This window comes from Lampetra planeri, chromosome 46 (genome assembly GCF_965212315.1).
Source record: "Lampetra planeri chromosome 46, kcLamPlan1.2.h2, whole genome shotgun sequence".
NCBI lineage: Eukaryota > Metazoa > Chordata > Hyperoartia > Petromyzontiformes > Petromyzontidae > Lampetra > Lampetra planeri.
In genome coordinates, this window is record NC_136152.1 from 3,587,924 (window position 1) to 3,611,043 (window position 23,120).

The window sequence follows — 23,120 nt, forward strand, 5'->3', positions numbered from 1 at the left end:
CTACCACATTCTGATGAGCTACCCCCTCCCTCTCCTCCCCCCTCAACTCGCTTTTAAGGGATTACATCTTGAATCATTGCCTCACTTGATGCAGCTAATCTGGCTGTGACGGTCCCACCTGATGACGGAGACTTGTGTTGCCTCCGAAACGTCGTGATCTTTATTTTATTTTTTTATTAATTTTGATGTTTTACCTACGTGACTTTACCGAAAAAACCTAAGAATATGAATCCTTGCAGTCACGAAAGCTTCAAATCTAAAAGTAAAAATGTTTGCCCCTAAATAATGTTTTCTGAGTGCGGTATTGGCCCAGGACACGCCGCTGGCGGTGAGACGATGTCGCTGGTGGCCTGGGAACGACTGCGAATTCCCCAGGAAGAGCTGGAGTCTGTGTAGTGTATAGTGTAGTGTATAGTGTAGTAGTGTATAGTAATGAATAGTAGTGTATAGTGTATAGATGTGTATAGTGTAGTGTATCGTGTAGTAGTGTATAGCAGAGGTGGGACAAAGTCATTGTTATGCAAGTCCAAGTCGAGTCGCAAGTCATCAAATTCATGACTCGAGTCTGACTCGAGTCCAAGTCACATGACTCGAGTCCACATCTCATAGGTGGGACAAAGTCATTGTTATGCAAGTCCAAGTCGAGTCGCAAGTCATCAAATTCATGACTCGAGTCTGACTCGAGTCCAAGTCACATGACTCGAGTCCACACCTCTGGTGTATAGTAATATATAGTAGTGTATAGTGTAGTTTATAGTGGCGTATAGTGTAGTGTATAGCAGTATATAGTGTAGTAGTGTATAGCAATGTATAGTGTAGTAGTGTATAGTGTAGTAGTGTATAGTAATGTATAGTAGTGTATAGTGTAGTGTATAGTAGTGTATAGTGCAGTGTATCGTGTAGTCGTGTATAGTAGTATTTAGTAGTGTAGTAGTGTATAGTGTAGTTTATAGTAGTGTATAGTGTAGTAGTGTATAGTGTAGTAGTGTATAGTAGTGTATAGTGTCGTAGTGTATAGCAATATATAGTCGTGTCTAGTGTAGTATTGTATCGTGTAGTGGTATATAGTGTAGTGTACAGTAGTGTATAGTAATGTAATATTTGTATTGATACAGGTACCGTTGATCACATCTAGATTATCATAAGACAATTATATATTCGATTTTATCACTGACCATTTGCAGATTTAACACTGACCAAAGTCGGTTTAACACCAACCAGACCTGGATTCCATCTCAGCTCTCACCATAATCTCAGCTATCACTATAATCTTGGCTATAACCTAAAGCTCACCCTGACTACATAGCAGGGACGTGTGTTTTAATTGGCACATATCATATTTTGTAAATGCCGTAGAGCATATATAAATGAACATGTGCGGTCCTTGTGTTTATCATATAATGCACTGGCAGTGCAGATATGCGGCTATGTAAATGTGTGCATGTATATCGTGTTTATACAGGTGTTACATTTGTAATGTGACTGCATACCATAACAGAATTCTAAATAATAGTTAAAGCTCTCTGGTTGTATCGAGCGCTGTTCGGCATGATATCTGACGATTTGTTCCACACACTGGGAGTTTATTCAGGAAATTAATTCAGTTTTAATCCATGTACGGGGAGCTTCTACAGGAACTGAATTATGTTCTTGAAGAAGCTTCTAGTAAGTGGAATGAAGCATCGAATATCACGCCGAAAAACACGCGGCACAACCGGGAAATATTGGAGAGGTGTACAGCAAAATGGTGAAAACCTGCGCAGTGAAATATGAATCCATAATAGAGGCTTTTTTTGGGTTAGATCGCGTAAATATAAATGTGTCGTTAAACCCACCACCACCCGACACAGCCAACTAGTAAGGGTTGTCACGTAAACAGAACGTGCCAATTCGTCACTAGTACAGCACTAACCGGTGTTTTGGAGAGCAAAGTCACGACATTTACAATCAAATACTCGCTTCAGTTACTTATATCGTTACACAGCAGAACTCCACGAACCCTCGCTCTAATAATCCATGAAAGCCTGCAATTCACACATTCTGTCGCTCCCTCAATCCGCAGCACGCCGCGGCAGATTAAGAACATTCTGTCGAGCACAGACCACGATCCGTGGACGTGGGCATCCCGAATGTGGAGCTGCAGGAGTTGAGCTGCAGGGGGACCGCAGAGGTCAAGTTTACGACGATCAATCTTTTTGTTGGTTTGCGTAAAGCAGACGAGCTGTGCTCACGTAATTTGTTCAGGTGATACATTTTTTAAAAACTTTGATCTGAAGTCTAAATCATCCTTTACCATAGACCTACACGACAGATTTGCGCCGTTTGGTGGTTACAAAAACAACCGCAACTTTGCAATCCGCGAATTTACCGTGGATTACTTTGACCGCTGGCCACGTGCCGCGATTCTCCTGCAAAATCCGCGATTATTTTTTCCCCGCAGATCAATGGAACCACGCGGCCCTTTCCTCCCATCGTCCGGGGGGTGCCCCGCGCCAGCGCAATCGATCCAAAGCCTGCGCGCAAGCGCTCAACATCAACGGGGATTGGAACGGAGTTCCGCTGTTTTTCATTATCTTTCCGCAACCTGCTCGTCACGCGGAGGGGCTCGGCGCTGGCGACTGCACGCCGCTTCTGAGCTTCAAGACGTTTATGGCGCTGAGGGCCTCGTTGGCACTTGGCCTGAGATGTGCAGCGGCCGTCCAGCACTTGGTCATGGTGCGAGCAAAGTCGATCAGAATCTGCGCACGCGCGCGCACACACGCGCAACAATGGCAAGATATTAAGGGCACTCACTGATTTGTCATTGCAGTTTCCACGACTTCTGTAAAGTGAGGCATTAGGATGACCTCTAATATGATGATATTTCCTGTCGCGGATTAAGTTCGCCCTTGTAATAATTAAACAAAATACAGCGCGCACTGCTGTATCTGAAAGTACACGTACCGGACGGCACATCGTCTAAGTCATCATCTGTATAAGCCATGGTCTATTCACTGCTGGGTGAAGGCCTCAACATGGTCTCACGATACGAGAATCGATCTCCAGCTGCTGCACCAACATCAGCTCCATTCCCAGCCGCTGTCCCTCCATCCATTCCATCCCCTTCCTCGCCGAACGCCGTCGGATTGCAATTTAAAGCGCCCTCAAAAGGGCACTATGTAAATGCGAAATGTAATAGATTTAACACGTAGGCTTTCGCGACCAATATTCTTCATAATAAAGGTTTTTGGGTTCGATCGTGTAAGTATAAACGTGTCGTCACCCTCCACCACCTGACACGGCCAATCAGTAAGGGATTTGTCACGTAAACAAAACGACAATTAGTTACTACTTCAGCCCACCGGTGTGCTGGAGAGTGAATCCACAACATTTACTATTTGAGTAGTACGACGTTTCGCTGGTAATTACATCCAGCATCATCGGGCGAATTGCCAGAACACACAGACAAATTATATATTTTTCACATATGAAACTTTACGTTAAAAAATCTATTATAATTACTTATATTATACAAAAATTATTATTATGAGTATTAAATCTAGCGCACCGACGATTACAGTAAGTTAATTTAAATCCGAAAACATTAAATAAATAAAAAATTCGGCCCAAAATCCAATATCCAAATTTTTTTTCATGCAAAACTCATTCCTAATTCCAAAAAAGCTAGCTAGATAGATATACATTCCTACCAATGAACATTTGTTCTCCCCCCCCTATCCCCATGGGAATGAACATTTGTTCCAACCATTATGAAACCCTTTAGCATTCGGGTTACGGTTCGGGTTGGCTATGGTTAGTTACCGCCCAGGAAAGGACGAAGATAAAACTACATTGGTTCGGCCAAAGTGGTGAAGATCAAACTAGTGGGATGACAAAGTGAAACGGAGACTGAAAGTAGACTCATCAATTGTTTCGTAAACAAGTTAGAAGCCCGGGTCAGGTGACACAGTTATCCTGACTTCCTGGATTTTCCTGAAGATGCTTGACGCAGTTTCAAGTGCAACGTAGCGTGTCTCTTTGCTACATTTCGGTTGTGAAATTCGTTCTCCACTGTTGAGCTGAAACGATAACAAGACGCTTTTCCATGGCAGCAATTTATTCTGTTCAGCTATGTTGGGCATTGGAGGTTCTTACGACAATAATTTGGCCAGATCATTGGATGGCTTAACCCTGAAATCGATTACGAATCAAAACACTGTCTGCGAAAATCTACACGATAAGTTATAAAGGTGGTCGTAAAGTGAAGGCTTTACAGTATTTGGGAAATGCAACATAAACATCACCTTGTAATAAAAGTAACAGGGTACAAATATTGAGAAGGGGAACAAATATGCACTCCTGGCGGGGCAGGGACTCCTCATCGGAGTAGCGGGTCTTCTTCTAGCACCCACTCCCGTCACAGTGGCTGTGTGTCAATGCGGAGTCTGTGTCTCACCGGGTGCGACAGCCAATGGGGACTCAAGGTGGGCCGCTGTCCCTGCACGTGCACCACTTGAGCCATCTCCTCCAGCGTGGGCATCTCTGAGACGAGGCCGCCGTACGGCACCTGGTATCCGTCTGCGGGGCGGCCTGCACGCGCGACGCGCAGTCAACGCCACGATGAGTGAGGCCACAGCGTAGGGTCTACGCCAATCGTCGCGTCAGGGACCCTCCACCACCCGACAAGATTGTCACGTTTACCGGGGTATCATTTATACCGTGCCAAAGTACAGCATTGGTCATGTTCTGACCAATAAAGCCCCACACTGGTGACTTAAGAAGTTAAACTTAAAACGAAACAATTTTTTTTTATTTTATCAGGTAAGGCCCACTGAGCTGTGTAACTCTTTATTTCAGAAGCGAACTGGACACAAATGATAGCCCAACGAAGCGGCTTATCACGTGGAAATGTACAGCAGCCAAATACTCTAAACGCGTGATGTTGATTCTAAATGTCGAGGTAAAACCCGGAGGACCCGGAGACAAAGGCACGAGACCACTGGGAGAGAGACACTGCAGACTCCACATATACAGCAGGCGGCACGGTTCAGATCGAACCCACGACCTGCTGCATACCGGGCGAGGTAGTTAACATCTCCTAGCCACCGTGCCACCCTTTCATGACGTAATTTAACATCAGAGTGTGACGGCGTTTGAGCTAAGACGACTTTGAGCCTCATCAGGTTGTGAACTCAGAAGTCGAGTAGACTCCCTGTGGTAAAGAGCTACCACGTGGCCCAACCCAAAAAAATAAATATGGGTCATTGTATTGGCTACGGAAACCGATGTTTCAAGTTCGAAAATGCGATTATTTTATTTTAATTTGACTCACCTCTTATTTCTCGCCAATTCTCTTCTCCTCCCCTCGCCCCTCCACTCCTTCCCATCCCTCCCCTACCCCTTCGTCATTCCTAAGCACCCCTCTATCGCTGTCACTCATTCCTATCCTTGCAGCACGCCCGTCATCTAAATCACTCTATTCTGTCATCGCTTTGTAAGCTATGCCGAGCGCCTAGCGTTGAAGGCACTCTATAAATATGAACTAGATTAGATGTGTGTACGTAGAACTTCTTTCGCACCGTACGTAGCCAACCGTGCTAATTGTGCTGTATTAGTGGAGACTGATATCTGACGACAGATGTCATGCCAGACAGCAAATGCGTCAACTTCATACAAGGCGTATTCACATTCAACGATATGCACGTCGTCGTTTACGTATATTGATACCGTACGTGAATATTCACTCGGTTATTTTCGAATACCCTCCTCCACCCGACGCATCGGGATGTTTGCCCAAGTCCACGTGTGTGGGAGAATTAAACTTGGCAGTGAGGTCACCTGGAGGAGCCCCCACGTGGTCACCATTCTGCAGACGCGGCGTGTACCGCCATCTTCCGTGCAGGAGATGGCGTTAGAGTTCATTAATTTGGTGATTTGAACATTTAACAGCTAAATAATACTCCTTGGGTCTTTCGGTGAAGTGAACTGAAGTCACGTAGATAGGTTCAAATTAATAAAAATAAATAAAACGAACAAAAAACTACGACGTTTCGATCATGATTATTTTCACGTTATTTTTATTATTTTCAACCTATCTACGTGACTTTACCGAAAGACCCAAAGAACATGGACACGTGCTCATACACTTCCACACACTCTGCAAATAGCCGTGCGTGCATACGGACGGGAACATGGCTCAGAAGAATATCACGTGCACGCTCGTGGACTGCAGGCCCGGTGGGGCTTGCGGGGCCTGCCATGCATGTTCGTGTATGTTGAACTTCTTTCGCACCGCACGTAGCCAACCGTGCAAATTGGACGGTGCGTCACATGGTTTACACATGTTTACTACACATGTTTACACATGTTTACACACGTGCATGGCACGAAAGCTGGCGCTGTGTGTCGGAGTATTGGGACATCCCTCTGGCCCGCAATGTCACGTTAAAGTTGGCAAAATCAATCCATCCGTGTGAAAATGTTTTCCCAGTTCTTTTATCTTAAATTTATAAAGCGCCTTTATCCAAGGCGCTTCACAAAGTTTACGAGAGGGATGTGGTATGGGGGAGGGAGGTTTAGTGCGTCCAGGAATTCCAGTGGGTGCCTAGGGATGGAGGGATGGATGGGGCCCAGGGAGAAGAGGCCGAGGTCTTCTTGAGGGAGGAGTGGAATGTGGACAGGGAGGGTGCTCGCTGTTTCACGTGGAGGGCATCTTGGCACGTGCGCGCGCGTGCGTGCGTGCGCGTGCGTGCGTGCGCTTCTCTGCCTGCAGGCAATGCGCGCGTGTTTCGACAAACCCGGCAGGTCGGTGCATCTCGCGATCTCCCACAGCACCAGAGCCAGGCTGTAGATGTCCCCGCGTGTGTACGCCGCAATGGGGCCGCCGTGCTTCAGCGCGCCGCTCAGGAGTTCAGGAGGCGCGTACCGGCGCGTTCCCGACAGTTCGCTCTTCGTCGGGATGAACGCCCTCTGTTCAGAACTTCGAACGCAGTTTCACGCGGATGGATTGATGTCAGAACACACAAACGAACAACAACAGCAGCAGCAATTCTAGAATACGATGACAGCAACTTGTGGAGACAGTGGCGGGGCATGCTGCTGCACGTCGACTACAACCCACGGTGGCTCTGAGATGTTGACGACCTCGCCTGGTACACAGGAGGTCGTCGGTTTGATCCCTACCCTGACGCCTGCTGCTGTATATTTGGAGTTTGCGTTGTCTCTCTCCCCGTGATCGCGTGGATTTTTCTTCGGGTCCTCCCTCCACATTTAGAAACATTCGTTGAGAGTGTTTGTCTGCTATTCATTTCCACGTGATGAAAAGCCACTTCGTTGAGCTATGATTTGCGACCAGGTCGCTTCTAAAAAACGATCTGCATAGCTCGGTGGGCCTTACCTGGTGAAATAAAACACATTTTAGTTCATTGCAAAGGCGGTGGATCACCACACAGATGTTGTGAAAAAGAGCTTCACAGCTCATCGGGTTTCTCCAGGATTAATAAATATTCAGATTCTGAATTCCGCTCCTGTGTGAGCCATCTCCTGTGGCTTGCCAGAAGGCAGCGCTACCTCACAGCATCACGTGGACTCCATCTGTCCGCACGTTTAGTTTTTTTTATTAAACATTCACTTAATTGTCTGCACATGCCTTGATCTATGTACGTGCCCTAATGTGCAGCGTGGCAAGATGAAGTTTGCGTGAATGGTGCTACAGCAGCAGTAGCAGCAGCAGCATATACAAACGCCTGTCACTGCTCGTCTAAATGTTGCACGTCAATCAGACAATGTCTGTCAAGGTGAGCTTCTTTCGCACCGTACGTGACCAAGCGCGCTAATCGGAGGTGCGGGGGGTAAGCACAACAACACTAATCACGACGACGACAAGCAGCAGCTCTAAAGAAATCTAGATTTCAATCGAGATTCAAAGGTGCATAACTCCGGCTGCTTCCTGTCAGCATCACATTGGTGATGGCAGCGAGAGACACGGGGAGGAAAGAGAGAGGAGGAGGGGGGGCTGGGGAGAGGCGAGAGAGAAGTAGGTGGACGCTAAACGTTCAAGTCACCTCTCGTGATACGCAGAGAGTCCAAAGTCCGCCACGCAGCACTCCCCGTTGCTCTTCACCAACACGTTCTTGCTCTTCAGGTCTCGGTGCGCGACGGAAGGTTTGGGTATGTGTCCCGCGATGCTCGTGTGCAGGTGTCTCAGGCCGTTCAACAGCGAGTGGGAGAGCACCATTGCCTGCACGCAGGAACAACACGGAATGCAACTCAAAGACGAGACGTGAACACTTTCATCATTTCGACTTGGAGCGCGCCGCACACTTCTTCGCCTCGTCTCGAAGAGGGAGAATGACGCGGACGAAGGCAGACAAACACCCCCCCCCCCTCCCCTCCTCTGTCCACCTCCAAGCTCTGCGGTCCTCTGTATATTAAGTTCTTATCGACCAAGTGATTATTGCTTATATATATGTGTGCGTGGGAGGAAACCGGAGCGACCGGAGGAATTCGTCGCGTGCAGATGGAGCAGATGGAGCAGATGGAATCGACATATTTGTTGGGCTGACTTCTTTTGTTTCTCTAGGAAAGCTAGGGTATGTGGCACCCTCAATGAACCAGAGGTGGGGGGGGGGGGTCTCACAAACGTGTGTCTTGACCCACCACTGCCCACCACAGTGCTCGATTTCACGCACGCGCCACCACCGGCCAGGCTGGGCCCTGCCATCCTCTTCATTGACTCTTTGCCTTTGCGACTCGAAAATTTGTGGATTCAAAAGCATAAACCCGGAGGTGGCCGGTTCGAACTCCCGGGCGTGGCGTTTGAAAACTCGTGGCGTGCGACTGCGCCGTGCCGTGCGCATCGTGAGAATGACGGGGGGCACCTGGAGAGGTGAAAGCCCTCGTGCGTGCGGTGTCCGCCGTGCTCAACGGAGCCGTCGCGGTGGCTTCTGGGGCGCCGAGCGGCGACGTAGATCGACGGCGGATCGTGTTGGACGCGCACGCTCGCGATTGGGTGCTTCGAGGCGACAATTTGTTGGGCTGAATTTAAATTGCTTCCAATTGGTGGGGGGGTGGCGGGGGACATCATGCGGAGACCTACCGGATGTTGTTATTTGTTACGCCTTTAAAATCTAAAACTACATGTTTTAGTACGATTTTAATGGATATTAAAAACAATTAGTAATGGATTTGTCACGTAAACAAAAAACGCCAATTAGTTACTATTTCAGCCCACCGGTGTGTTGGAGAGTTAATCTATGCATTGTTGTAGCTCAAACACAACTTTGATTTTATAAATCAACGCTTAACTTGCCAGCCTGATACATTACATGGCACCGATTTGATGTCACCATCATTATCATCCGCCATGGGCAATCCACTGCTGGATGAATGTCTTTCAAAGCCACGGCCATCTCTCGCGATTCTGTGACGATAAACTCAACTATTTTATTTTTATTTTACAAGTTAAGGCCCAGTAGTAGTAGGTTTTTTTACCCTTTTACCTGGCAACACAACTGACACCTTTACACAAGGGATCATGTTTGCATTAACCACAACACTTGCGGTCAAAATGCAAACAAAAATACAACTCTGACAATGCATGCACTGTCCTTGAAATTGATTGGTCCACACCCGAGACAGCTTTTCTTAGAGCCTAGTCTCACATGGTGTTGGACCAGATGACGCCACTCCCTGGCTACTGGACATCTGGACACGTGCGAAAAAGAGCTTCATAGCTCATCGGATTCCTTCAGTCTGAACAAAGTTTCTGGTTCAGATTCTTGGCTGCCACTCCACTTTTATTCTTGAGCAGCCGCCAAGAATCTTTTGCTTCGACCCATCCCTGCCCAGGCTTCTCTGACTCTCCCCAGCAGTTTGAATTGTGCCTAGAGCCTGCACAGGTGCGCAGTTTAATTCCTAGCGTGCACGTCTCGACACTTCTTTGTGCATTTTTTAATTTTCATCTCCCTCCATATCTAATTCTAGATTTGAAGCTTTCGTGACTGCAAGGATTCATACTCTTAGGTTTTTTCGGTAAAGTCACGTAGGTAAAAAATTAAATTAAAATTAATAAAAGTGCGTGACTTTACCGAAAAAACCTAAGAGTATGAATCCTTGCAGTCACGAAAGCTTCAAATCTAGAATTAATACCCACTACGGGGAGGAATTCCACCGATCTGTTAGAGTTTTTAACAGACAACGAGACAAGAAGTCACAGCTTCTCGAGACGCTGGCCTTCCTCAAGAGATGCCACGATACAAGGTCGGGTCTCCTGGAATTTCCCTTTACTTGATACAGCAATCGTGCTGTGACGGTTCCACCTGAAGACGGAAGCTTGTGTTGCCTCCGAAACGTCGTGATTTTTTATTTTACTTTTATTAATTTTAATTATTTTTTTTACCTACGTGACTTTACCGAAAAAACCCTAAAAGTATGAGTATCCCTCCATATCGTCGGTGAAGACCGATGCAAAATGCAACCACGTGTGTGTCTCGTTAATGGCGCCGACGCGATGCACATCTCCTTACCTGGGAGAGTTGGACGCTCTGAGCGAGCAGAAAGTCGTACAAGGAACCGGCTGGATGTAGCTCCGTGATGATGTAGTGGGCTGTGCAGTCAGGCCACCCGTACGTGTCTGAACCCAGGCACGCTGGCGGTAGGGGGGGGGGGAGAGTCGCGCAAGTGCATATGCACAGGACGGCACACACCATGCACACGTGGGTGGTGAGTGGGCAGTGGGAGAGACGAAGGCAAACAGTCTTACGGGAATTCGTTCCCATGATCCCAGGCGATATACATGTTCGCTTGTCGGCATTAACTGAGGTGGTGCCAATTTAGGGGTTTCCAATTCCTTAACGTCGCCAAATCAACAGGGAATTTTCGCGACAGCAATTTGAAGCGAGCGGGGTTATACATCCACGCGCGCGCACCCAGCACGTTGGGGTGGCTCTGCAGGTGGGTCTTGTACATGTCGAGCTCCCACAGGAAGCTCGCTTCGTCTTTGCTCAAGATCATCTTGGCGGCCACCGCCCGGTCCCTCCACACCGCGCGCGACACTTGGCCAAATCCGCCCACGGCCAACCTCGTTCCCAGCTGCACCTCGTTCAGCAGCGACTTCTGCGCCGTGCGGGAGACAGGACGGGCAACGTTGCAAACCGAGACGAAGCTCCACACAAAGATTCAGCTAGTCCGGGGCCTGTAGCATGTGTTGTTATAAAGGGGCCCTAAATAAAAAAACACACAAACACTAAAACACACATTTTTTTACTTGCATAGTCAATTGTATTTTTTAATTTGCTATACAGCCAGATAATACGACAAATCGCTAACCTTAAACACCCAGTCGTTCATAAAAGTAGAAGGCGGAATAGTACTATAGTAATAGAGCAAGTGCATAATCACTGAACCGGAATTGACAGCTTGAAAGCATTTAGCGCGGGGCCCTTGAAAGTGCGAGGCCCGTAGCTACGACATATGTAGTAGTAGCTACTACTACTTATGTAGTAGTAGCTACTACTACATCTGTAGGAGCTACTACACGTGTAGTAGCTACTACTACACGTGTAGTAGCTACTACATACGTAGTAGCTTATCCGTAGAACAGTCGCGAGCAATTGGTAAGCTGCTTAGCTACGCATCATCGGGGAAAATCGCGGATAACCGTGGATAAAATAAAAAAGTAAAAATGTTCGCGGATGATGATGATGATTATAATCAGAGTTGTTCGCAGCTGCCGCGAATGGCAACAGCCGCGGGTAACAGGAGTGGCGGACGAGGAAAGTTTGACTGCGATGACACAGCAGAGCCTCACCATTCTGGCGAATTGCCCGATGATGCTGGATGCAATTACCAGCGAAACGTCGTACTCAAATTGTAAATGTTGTGGTTTCACGCTTCAACACACCGGTGGGCTAAAGCAGTGAACTATTTGTCTTTTGTCAACGTGACACTTTTTTACTGATTGGCCGTGTCGGGTGGTGGAGGGTTACGACACATTTATAAATAACGCGATCTAAACCCAAAAATCGCTGATTATGAACAATATTGGTCGCGAAAGCCTCGCACGTGTTAAACTGTCTCTCACCCTCTCGGCGTGCTTCTCATTCGCGTTAGGGAATTGCTGCTCGATGTGAAGGAGCTCCTTGAACGGATGAAGAGGGGACAACAGCAACAGACAAAAAACATCGAGACGCCAACAAATTTCATCCGGAAATATTTTTTGTTTTTTTTTCATCTCACGACATTCGCAGGCGAAGTCGGCCGGACGGCGTTGCGCTTCAACCCAACGTCGTGATTTGTGTGGCGCGATCGCTAAAAACAAACAACGATTGTTGTTGCCGCTGCTGCTGCTGCTGATACTTAACACTTAACAATATCGTCCGTAATATATTTGGTAGGTTTTTTTTGGGTTAGATCGCGTAAATATATAAATGTGTCGTTAAACCCGCCACCACCGGACACAGCCAACTAGTAAGGGTTGCCAGATTTGGCTGTTCGCCTGACGATGCTCGTTTGTAATTACTGTTGAAACGTCGTGCTCAAATTGTAAATGTTGTGGCTTGGCTCTCAAACACACCGCTGTGCTGTACTAGTGACTAAGTGGCACGTTCTGTTTACGTGCCAACCCTTACTAGTTGGCTGTGTCGGGTGGTGGCGGGTTTAACGACACATTTATACATCTTTTCGCGATCTAACCCAAAAAAAACCCTCTATTGTGAATGATATTGCGTGAAAGTGGTGAAATGCGTCTCTCAGCACCATTTGTCGTCCACACCGCTGGACGTCGTTGCTGCTGAGTCTGGACCATGTCAGGCTGAAAACAACAACACAATTGATTAAACAACAACACAAATGATGATGAAAACAAACCGTAAAGACGCGTAGCCTAAGCAGTATTCACATACGGCCTATTACATTGCATTAATAACATAGTAATAGGAAGGGGTAATTAACGATGATTTGTTAGGGGATACACTCACGCTCAGAGGCGCGAGGAGGAACCACAGACGAGCAGTGGGGGGTGGGGGGCACGTGCCCCCCCCCCCCAATGATCCGATCGAAATCCCTAATTTCGATCGGATCATTGGGGTTTATTAGTAATAAATCGGCATTTTGCGACCCCCACTGCCACTTTGTAGCATATTTTTTACGTGCAAGGGACTCTATGAGATGATAGGACAATAGTCTGAGTCCATAATTGGCAATACGTAACGGCAAAGCGGTTATAAGTGACTCACATAATTGTGCGCAGTTGCGTGTACAGCACACGACTTCCCTGAAGGCATTCACCTTCAGCGAGCGCGATGCCGATCACACAGCGCGGTTCGAATTCGACCCTCGATCGATGGCTGCGCCATCGACGCACACGTGTCGAATAACAAGCAAGGGACAAGTCCTTACTCTTTGGTTTTTTCGGTAAAGTCACGTGGGTATAAAATAAAATAAATCACGACGTTTCGGGCGCAACACAAGCGTCCATCATCAGGTGGGAAAGCATGGTCTGCTGCTGAGGCAGACTGTTTTAAATCGTTAGTTTCAACTCTTTACTTACTAACAACTCCTTACTTACTAACAACTCCTTACTTACTAACAACTCCTATCATTTTTTCATTGCTGGAGGGGTTGCCCCCCCCCCTACCTGAAAATCCTGGCTCCGCCATTGCATACAATAACATGTTCGGCTATAACGACGTTTTCTGTTATTTCGGTTGCACCGCGTAATTGACGGTGGCAATAAAACAAAAACATTTAAAGGCACACTACTCGCAATTAGGTTATCGTGCGTGTTGCTTTCATGCGCATGACAGTTATCAAACCAGCCTGGTGCTGTTCAGTGACACACGCACACACCGGGAGCGGATACTACATTTTACGCTGTTGCGTATTTTTGGGAAAGATATTTTTTTTCATTTGCAGCAATGTTTTATAAAAAAATATTGTGTCGTTTATGGTTCATTTGTTGGAATCAAATCATTTGTTTGTGAATTATGTTCCTGAACATGTTTGCACTTCATTCATCTGCCGATTCGGGTGCCTCTCCTTGTGGCCTGGGCTCCCTGCCGGTCGCTTAAAGCTGCCACACAAAGACAAAGATCCCCCGTGTAGCCTGTAACAGACTGTTGGGGCAAGTGCTGTTAGCGAGCAGCACCTGTGCAGCCCGGCACGGCGCACGAGGGGGTGGGTGGCCAGCACACACCCACCCCACAGTGCACCCCTACCCACGCAGATGCCCACGATGATGATGATGATGACCCGTACCTGCACAACAGCGCAACGAGTCCCATGGTGAACAGGATAATGGTGATCAAGACGTATCTCATCGTCGATCCGCGCTCGCCGCCGTCTGCAACACAAGTGTGCGTCGATGGATCGCGCGCGTCGACGGATCGCGTGCGCGCACTTTGCTTTGAACGGCGCACTCGGATCGTGAACTCCAGCGTCTGCCCGCGAGGTGTCGGCGCGCATTCGAACCGGTTTCGTCGGACGAGACTCAAAACGTTCGCTACGTTGGCCACCCGGAGAATAAACACGCAGCAGCACAGCCGTCAACACTTGATCAGTGCCCCCTAGCTTACTACAGACCAAGTCAGACCTCGCTGGTCACCCCGTGACCCTTATACATCTCAACGTTCATCCTACAAAGTCATATCACCACAAGGAAAAACACAAACACTCACCACTACACTCACCACTACACTCACCACTCACCACTACACACACCACTACACTCACCACTACACTCACCACTCACCACTAGTACACTCACCACTACACTCACCACTACACTCACCACTCACCACTACACACACCACTACACTCACCACTACACTCACCACTCACCACTAGTACACTCACCACTACACTCACCACTACACTCACCACTAGTACACTCACCACTACACTCACCACTACACTCACCACTAGTACACTCACCACTACACTCACCACTACACTTACCACCACTACACTCACCACTCACCACTACACTCACCACTAGTACACTCACCACTACACTCACCACTACACTTACCACTACACTTACCACCACTACACTCACCACTCACCACTACACTCACCGCTAGTACACTCACCACTACACTCACCACTACACTTACCACCACTACACTCACCACTCACCACTACACTCACCGCTAGTACACTCACCACTACACTCACCACTACACTTACCACCACTACACTCACCACTCACCACTACACTCACCACTAGTACACTCACCACTACACTCACCACTAGTACACTCACCACTACACTCACCACTAGTACACTCACCACTACACTCACCACTACATTCACCACCAGTACACTCACCACTAGTACACTCACCACTAGTACACTCACGACTACACTCACCACTACATAGCTATCAACCTGTTATCAGTATACCCTACATTATTACAGACCAATTCAGACCCTGTTGGTCACCCCGTGACCCTTATACATCTCAACGTTCATCCTATACATTATATACTACACTAATATACACTACATTATATACTACACTAATATACACTACATTTTACACTACACTAATATACACTACACTATACACTACACTAATATACACTACATTATACACTACACTAATATACACTACATTATATACTACACTAATATACACTACATTTTACACTACACTAATATACACTACACTATACACTACACTAATATACACTACATTATACACTGCACTAATATACACTACACTAATATACACTACATTATACACTACACTAATATACACTACATTATATACTACACTAATATACACTACATTTTACACTACACTAATATACACTACACTATACACTACACTAATATACACTACATTATACACTACACTAATATACACTACATTATACACTACACTAATATACACTACATTTTACACTACACTAATATACACTACATTTTACACTACACTAATATACACTACATTATACACTACACTAATATACACTACATTATACACTACACTAATATACACTACACTATACACTACACTAATATACACTACACTATACACTACACTAATATACACTACATTATACACTACACTAATATACACTACATTATACACTACACTAATATACACTACACTATACACTACACTAATATACACTACATTATACACTACACTAATATACACTACATTATACACTACACTAATATACACTACACTATACACTACACTAATATACACTACATTATACACTACACTAATATACACTACATTATACACTACACTAATATACACTACACTATACACTACACTAATATACACTACACTATACACTACACTAATATACACTACATTATATACTACACTAATATACACTACATTATACACTACACTAATATACACTACATTTTACACTACACTAATATACACTACATTATATACTACACTAATATACACTACATTTTACACTACACTAATATACACTACACTATACACTACACTAATATACACTACATTATACACTACACTAATATACACTACATTTTACACTACACTAATATACACTGCACTATATACTACACTAATATACACTACATTTTACACTACACTAATATACACTACACTATACACTACACTAATATACACTACATTATACACTACACTAATATACACTACATTATATACTACACTAATATACACTACATTTTACACTACACTAATATACACTACATTATACACTACACTAATATACACTACATTATATACTACACTAATATACACTACATTTTACACTACACTAATATACACTACACTATACACTACACTAATATACACTACATTATACACTACACTAATATACACTACATTATATACTACACTAATATACACTACATTTTACACTACACTAATATACACTACACTATACACTACACTAATATACACTACATTATACACTACACTAATATACACTACATTATATACTACACTAATATACACTACATTTTACACTACACTAATATACACTACACTATACACTACACTAATATACACTACATTATACACTACACTAATATACACTACATTATATACTACACTAATATACACTACACTAATATACACTACATTTTACACTACACTAATATACACTACACTATACATTACACTACTACATGCCTGTCAACCCCTTATCAGTGCCCTACTTTGTTACAGACCAATTCAGACCTTCAACATGGGACCTTTCATGCCAGTATCAAAGGATAAGAATCGGTCTCACCCTGTCTGGCAATCTGTTACCAGCGCGTGTTCTGTTTGCATGTTCATCACAAGCACCGTGTGTGTGCTTAATGCAGTAACTTGATTTATTGCAAACGGTTTCTGTTTGGTGTTTGAACATCTTAGCACATATTCTTTGGGTCTTTTGGTAAAGTCACGGAGATAGGTTCAAAGAAAATAACAAAAACAACAAAAACACTAGCACCTCCTGTTTTATCGCCAGGAAGGGTAAAACCGATTCTTCTACAAGTCAGACCGTTTTGGTCACCCCGTGCCCTTATAAATCTTCACGTTCGTCCTACAAAGTATCACCACAAGGAGAGAAACACAAACAAATAGACTCTTTTTTTGCCCGTATTGAAACTGCTTTACGCTGAATGGACCTAAAAACTCGATTTCCCAGCACAAGACTACGGGGTGAACCGTCTGGGCTGACAGCTGTAGGGCAGGCAGCGGTAAAGGTGCAGTGCTGCCGTTGATCGCCTGCTGCGGATGCCGGCCGTAGTGAAACGGCGAACGTGCTGGACCCAATCAGGATCTTTATTCATAATGCAGGAATCCGATGAGCTATGGAGGCCTTCTTCACGGAGTAATCTACAGGTCGTCTTCAGCTCACACGGCGCAGCAGTTGAAACACGGGGGGAGGGGGGTAAATTGGTTAAATCCACCCCCCACTGCCTCTGCCTACCACCCAGCAGCACACATGTGGTACTAGAGGCCGACCGAAACTGAATTTCTGGTTTCAGCCGAAACCGAAAGTAAAAAATGTACTTTCGGCCGAAACCGAAACTATGCCGCAAGAGGCCATTTGCCAACTTTCGGCGCCGAAACCAAAACTGAATTTCGGTCGGCCTCGATTTGGCACACCACAAGAGTCAAGTTGACTGGCAGGTGGAAATGTACGACGGTGGGGGGGGGGGGGGGTAAGCTGCGGGCATTCCCGCCTCTCTCAAGATGTCTGGCCAGCGTGGAAGAGTAGACCAAAGTTACATTTGTAAAGGTGGCTCGCCAGAGGGGTCTGGTGGTAATTCCCTTCTGCCAGCATGGGCGTGAGCAAGCAATTTCATGGCTGGGCCTTTGCCTTTACTGTCCCGTACTTTCGTGCGCGTGACCACATTCTTAGACGAGGATTTATTCCAAGAATGAAAACGAATTTCTTTAGAACTGATTTGTGTTTTTAGTTTGTTGTCCTTCCTCCGATTGGCGCGGTTGGCTACGTGCGGCGAGTGAAAGAAGTATAAGGTGCAGGACAGTGCACTGTGAAGATGCAACGTTGGAGATTGAAAAGTCTCACCTGTGGGACGTTTAGGGGCCTTTGGGTTCAGCCCTTCATTGCAATAATCTCTATTAAAGCAGCACAGGAACGATCCACTCTGCCAGAACAAAAAAAAATCACTGTCAATCAGAAAAAAATACAAAAATATTCACTGTCAGTCAGAAAAACTAAAAATATTCACTGTCAGTCAAAAAAACTAAAAATATTCACTCTCAATCAGAAAAAAAAAACTCACTCTCAATCAGAAAAACTAACAATATTCACTGCCAGTCAGAAAAACACAAATATTCACTGTCAATCAGAAAAACTAAAACATTCACTGTCAGTCAGAAAAAAACACGGACAAATTTCGGCACCGCCCTTTATTCGGATTTCGAAATCCGAATCTGTGTTAATGCTGCAGCCGGAGGAATCCGATGAGCTGTGATGAGCCAAATAAATTAACTTGAACTTGAACTTGTGAAGCTCTTTCCTCACAGATGTCCACTAGGGGCACGGGGCCAGAACGCCGCTTGGCATGCTGTGTTCACTCCTCGTGCCGCCAAGTTGCAGCTGCCAACGGGGGTGCCCCTAGGCTCGACAGCAGCCAGGGCGGTTGAGATGTGATGCAAAGCCTCTTCGCATTGTAGAGGAACTTCATTAATGAAGCACCTTATATAGGCAAGTCGTCGTCCTCTTTGATTATAATCAGTAATCGCAGACCAGCGGTAGTTTGCACAGAGCCCCGAGACAAATGCCCCCTACATCCACACACACGCACGAGCGATAACATCGTTTGCCAGCTGTGCATCACGCGTGAAAAGAAGAGCGTTGCTACGAGTTCGAGTTGTACGTTTGCCGTGCCGTGCTCAAGTTCACGGCCTGTCAATGTGTCCGATTGTGCGGCACGTGACCTGCCAATTGGCAAATAATTTGCACGAATTTCCATTTTCGTGGACTTGACCCGATCCAAGTGGCTAAAGACGTCGTCTTCCTGGAACAGCGATGGCACGCGCGCACGAAAGAAGTCAAACGCTGCGCGTGTACAAGTACGTTGTGGTGCCGAACTGCGTGGGGGAAGGACAACGGCACTCCTCCTGCAGAAGGTCCATTGCCCAGAACGTCGCCTAATACACCGTGTATATATGTGTAATCCCATCTTGTTGTCGTTAAGTCGTGTGTTGAAGTCGTTTGAGGCGTCCTTACCCAACAGCGAATCTCGTTGTCCATTGTGCATCCAAATTCTGTATCCAACTGGTCATCGGTCCATTTCTTGAACGCGTAGCAGCTGTTGTTGGTGCTGCGATCGCGATGGGAACAAAGGGAGTGAGTGGGTGGGCGGTGGGGAGGCGTGACGTCCAAAGGTGAAGGCGCAGCCCTGCAACTGCTCGCAAACGCCACTGCGGGTACAAGAGCCGCCTCCACTCGACGCAGCTCTCACGAGGGTCGTGCCAAGTTGATTTCGCGTTGTGTCATCCCAGTGGAGTCAATTTCCGATGTCATCTCTCAGCATTGGTATGTTTGGCCAATACCAATTACATTGTGTGTATATATTTCGACATTTGTTTGTAAGCTATGCCATGAAATCGTAGAACCCCAGAGGAGACCCACACATAACAGGGGGGAGAACCGACAAAGTTCACACGGAAATGCGCCCCGATTGGGATTCGAACCCTCTCGCCCTGACACACCGAGCCAAAAGCACAGCGAGCGAAGCCGTCCGTTCTGATTCCACTCCTGCTTACCCCCAACAGCAGCAGCAGGAACCGATCGTGTTATTATTGAGCCAAATATAAATCGAGTTTCTCTTGTAACCAGCGGTGCAACGGCGCTCCAATTGATCCACGCATTCTCAAGTTCACCACCGTATGCGGATTCACAAACATTGCGTGCAAATTCACACGCGCTCGAGAGGAGCCCCCGGACCCGACCGCACCGTCACGTGATGTACCGGCACGTGTCGTACCGGCACGTGTCGTACCGGCACGTGCTGTACCGGCACATGACGTACTGGCACGTGATGTACCGGCACGTGTTCTGCAGGCACGTGCTGTACCGGCACGTGTCGTACCGGCACGTGTTGTACTGTCACGTGATGTACCGACACGTGTCGTACCGGCACGTGCTGTACCGTCACGTGATGTACCGGCCCGTGTTCTACAGGCAATGTGCTGTACCGGCACGTGTCGTACCGGCACGTGTCGTACTGGCACGTGTTGTACCGTCACGTGACGTACCGGCAGGCGTTGTTGACGCAGCCGCCGACGGTGCAGTTGCACGTCCGTTCGACTTGTCTGAGGCCGCCGACGAGGGACAAAGTCAGCTGGATGACGAAGAGACTCAAGGATCTCTCGCCGGACTGGTGGAGATAAAGGCAGAGGGGGGGGCGGTAGTGGGGGGGTGTGGGGGGGGGTAGTGGGGGGGTGTGGGGGGGGTAGTGGGTGAGTAGTGGGTGGGGGTGTGGGGGGTAGTGGGGGGGGGGGGTAGTGGGTGGGTAGTGGGTGAGTAGTGGGGGGGGGTAGTGGGTGAGTAGTGGGGGGGGTAGTGGGTGGGGTGGGGGGGTTAGTGGGGGGGTAGTGGGTGGGGTGGGGGGGTAGTGGGGGGGGGTATTGGGTGGGGGTGAGAGAGGACGCTCGTGATGGTGGTGTTCGAGATGTGGGTGAGTCGTGATCTACGAGAACAAGTTGAAATCAAACCGGTGGCCACATCGGCGATCCACGCCTTGTTTGTCGGTCCACTCGTCACAGGAGGCCACCATCAAACTACCGGGCATCAGTGATCAAGAGCCTCAGTCCTGCTGCGTCAATATTCTGATTGGGACATCTGAGCCAATGTGACCGACTGGTGCCACAGGCTGCGGCGATGCAGAGATGGACAACTTCAGTCCGGTTTGCTCAGATATAAGTCGACGTGTGACACAAGACGAGGGCAGGAGAGGGACCGCTGACCTCGACTTTGCTGCACAATGCACAGAGGCCGCGTGTTTTTTTTATTTGAAACGTTTTGTGGGGGTTTCCCAGCCTGATGATGGGGTTGTTTTTATTTCTCTCTCTCTCTCAGACCTTTTACAGATTATATTGAAACCTGTTGGTGTAACTGCGTGGTGAGAGGCACGAGGAATGAGGTTTTGAAGCCATCCATTTGGAATAATCTGCCGAGGAGAGCTTGGGCATGAATCCACGTGCGTGCTGAGAGTGGAGGATGGCGACATTAGAGGTCCCATGATTCTTTGTTTTTATGCAAAAGGTATTTGTAGCCAACCCTGTACGCACGCATGAAGTGTTGACTTCTTTCGCACCGTGCGTAGCCCAACCATGCTAATCGGAGGTGTACTGGGAATGAGGCCTTGGGACAAACAGAAGGGACACATTTACACGCAGAGAAAATCCTACGTGGACATTGATTTGGACGTTAAATTGCCGGGCGTCAAGGGAGGTGAGCGGGCTGGGTCAAGGCACGTGACGAGACGCGAAGATCGTCGAGACCAGCGCCGGAGTGGCAGCACAACGAGGGAGAAGGAAACGCCCCGAGTGAACGTCCACGGTGGAGATGGAGCGATGGAATCGGCTAATACGCAGGGGGCTAGACCAGGGGTCGACAACCCGCGGCTCTTTCAGGCCCGCCACCGTCTCACATTGCTGCTCGTGAAATATTGATTTTTATTTTCGTACCGAATTCGCAAAGAACGACTATGAGACACGGGCGATGGCTTGGGGAGGTCTCCAGCCTGCAGTGGATATATCATGGCTGATGACGGTGATGAGCACACGAACACGCGATCAGAAGAAGACAAAGGCGGTCAGGTCGGACACAAAGACGGCTCACCCTGTGAATGGCGCCGCCAGGAGGAGCAGACATCGCCACGACGCTCGCTGCTCCAGTCTCGACTGCGGTGCCGCTCCCCACCTTGCTCGCGTTACGCGCGCGCGCGTGTTGAACTTCTATCGCACCGTACGTGGGCCAACCGCGGCTCAGCGGAGGAACTCGGGGGGTGGAAAGACGACGGCTGCGATGCTGAAGAAGCCGAACCGTGCGGCTGTGTGGCTGAGCACGAAGTGGCCTTGAATTGCTGCTTGTGCTGCAGGTGGTGGTGGTGGTGTGGGCGTTGAGACAGATAAGGTTGCAAGGGAAGGGGAGGCAGTGTTGTGCATTCTTGACCGGGCAACACGGGGTCCGGGCAACATTTTTGTTCGGAGTAAGTTGGAGGAGTAAGTTGTCAGGAACTCCGGGATACTGCGGCCTCTTCGCTTAGACACTTATTATTAATCTAGAGATCAGTGTCCACGTAATTCATCATTCGTAGCCCTATGTAATTATAACAACGCCAGCGCACCGAGCCTGGCACTGCCCCCAAAGTTGCATCAACAACAACATGAACAACAATAGCTATGTCATGTATTTATCTAAAATCATTGTCAGGACTGTTCTGCATGGAGGTTATTTGGCCAAATCCCACGACCGATGTTTTGTTCCAAATCCTCTCAGACAGTGGGGGGGAGGGGGGGTGGGCAGTAGAGCGATAGTCGTGTGGGAAGCCACCGTGACGATGATTCGCACCGCTCGGGGGAGTGAACTTACGGCGAGTTGGGGGGGGGGGTGCAGGGCCCAGCCCAACACCACACACATGAAAACAC

At 47.3% G+C, this 23,120-nt stretch overlaps 1 protein-coding gene across 1 annotated transcript; it reads right to left on the reverse strand.

The window, feature by feature from the left end:
• Positions 1 to 1,162: 1,162 nt before the first annotated feature.
• On the reverse strand, positions 1,163 to 22,550 carry LOC144733329 (bone morphogenetic protein receptor type-1B-like). The gene is made up of 13 exons (XM_078615171.1): positions 22,312 to 22,550; positions 20,724 to 20,845; positions 19,693 to 19,786; positions 18,526 to 18,604; positions 14,236 to 14,320; positions 12,736 to 12,790; positions 12,062 to 12,118; positions 10,908 to 11,094; positions 10,506 to 10,627; positions 8,043 to 8,218; positions 6,777 to 6,958; positions 4,436 to 4,569; positions 1,163 to 2,738 (listed from the first exon to the last, which is right to left on the reverse strand). The coding sequence occupies exons 1-13, from the start codon at positions 22,342 to 22,344 to the stop codon at positions 2,592 to 2,594; spliced, it is 1,473 nt and encodes a 490-aa protein (XP_078471297.1). The 5' UTR covers positions 22,345 to 22,550; the 3' UTR covers positions 1,163 to 2,591.
• Between the last annotated feature and the right edge of the window lie 570 nt (positions 22,551 to 23,120).

Excerpts from the sequence above, each read along its gene's own strand:
- LOC144733329 (XM_078615171.1), bottom strand. The coding sequence starts at position 22,344 with ATGTCTGCTCCTCCTGGCGGCGCCATTCACAGG. Across the intron at positions 18,605-19,692 it reads ACAACGAGATTCGCTGTTGG|AGTGGATCGTTCCTGTGCTG; the intron begins GTAAGGACGCCT and ends TTGTTCTGGCAG. Across the intron at positions 8,219-10,505 it reads AGAGCGTCCAACTCTCCCAG|GCAATGGTGCTCTCCCACTC; the intron begins GTAAGGAGATGT and ends TCCTGCGTGCAG.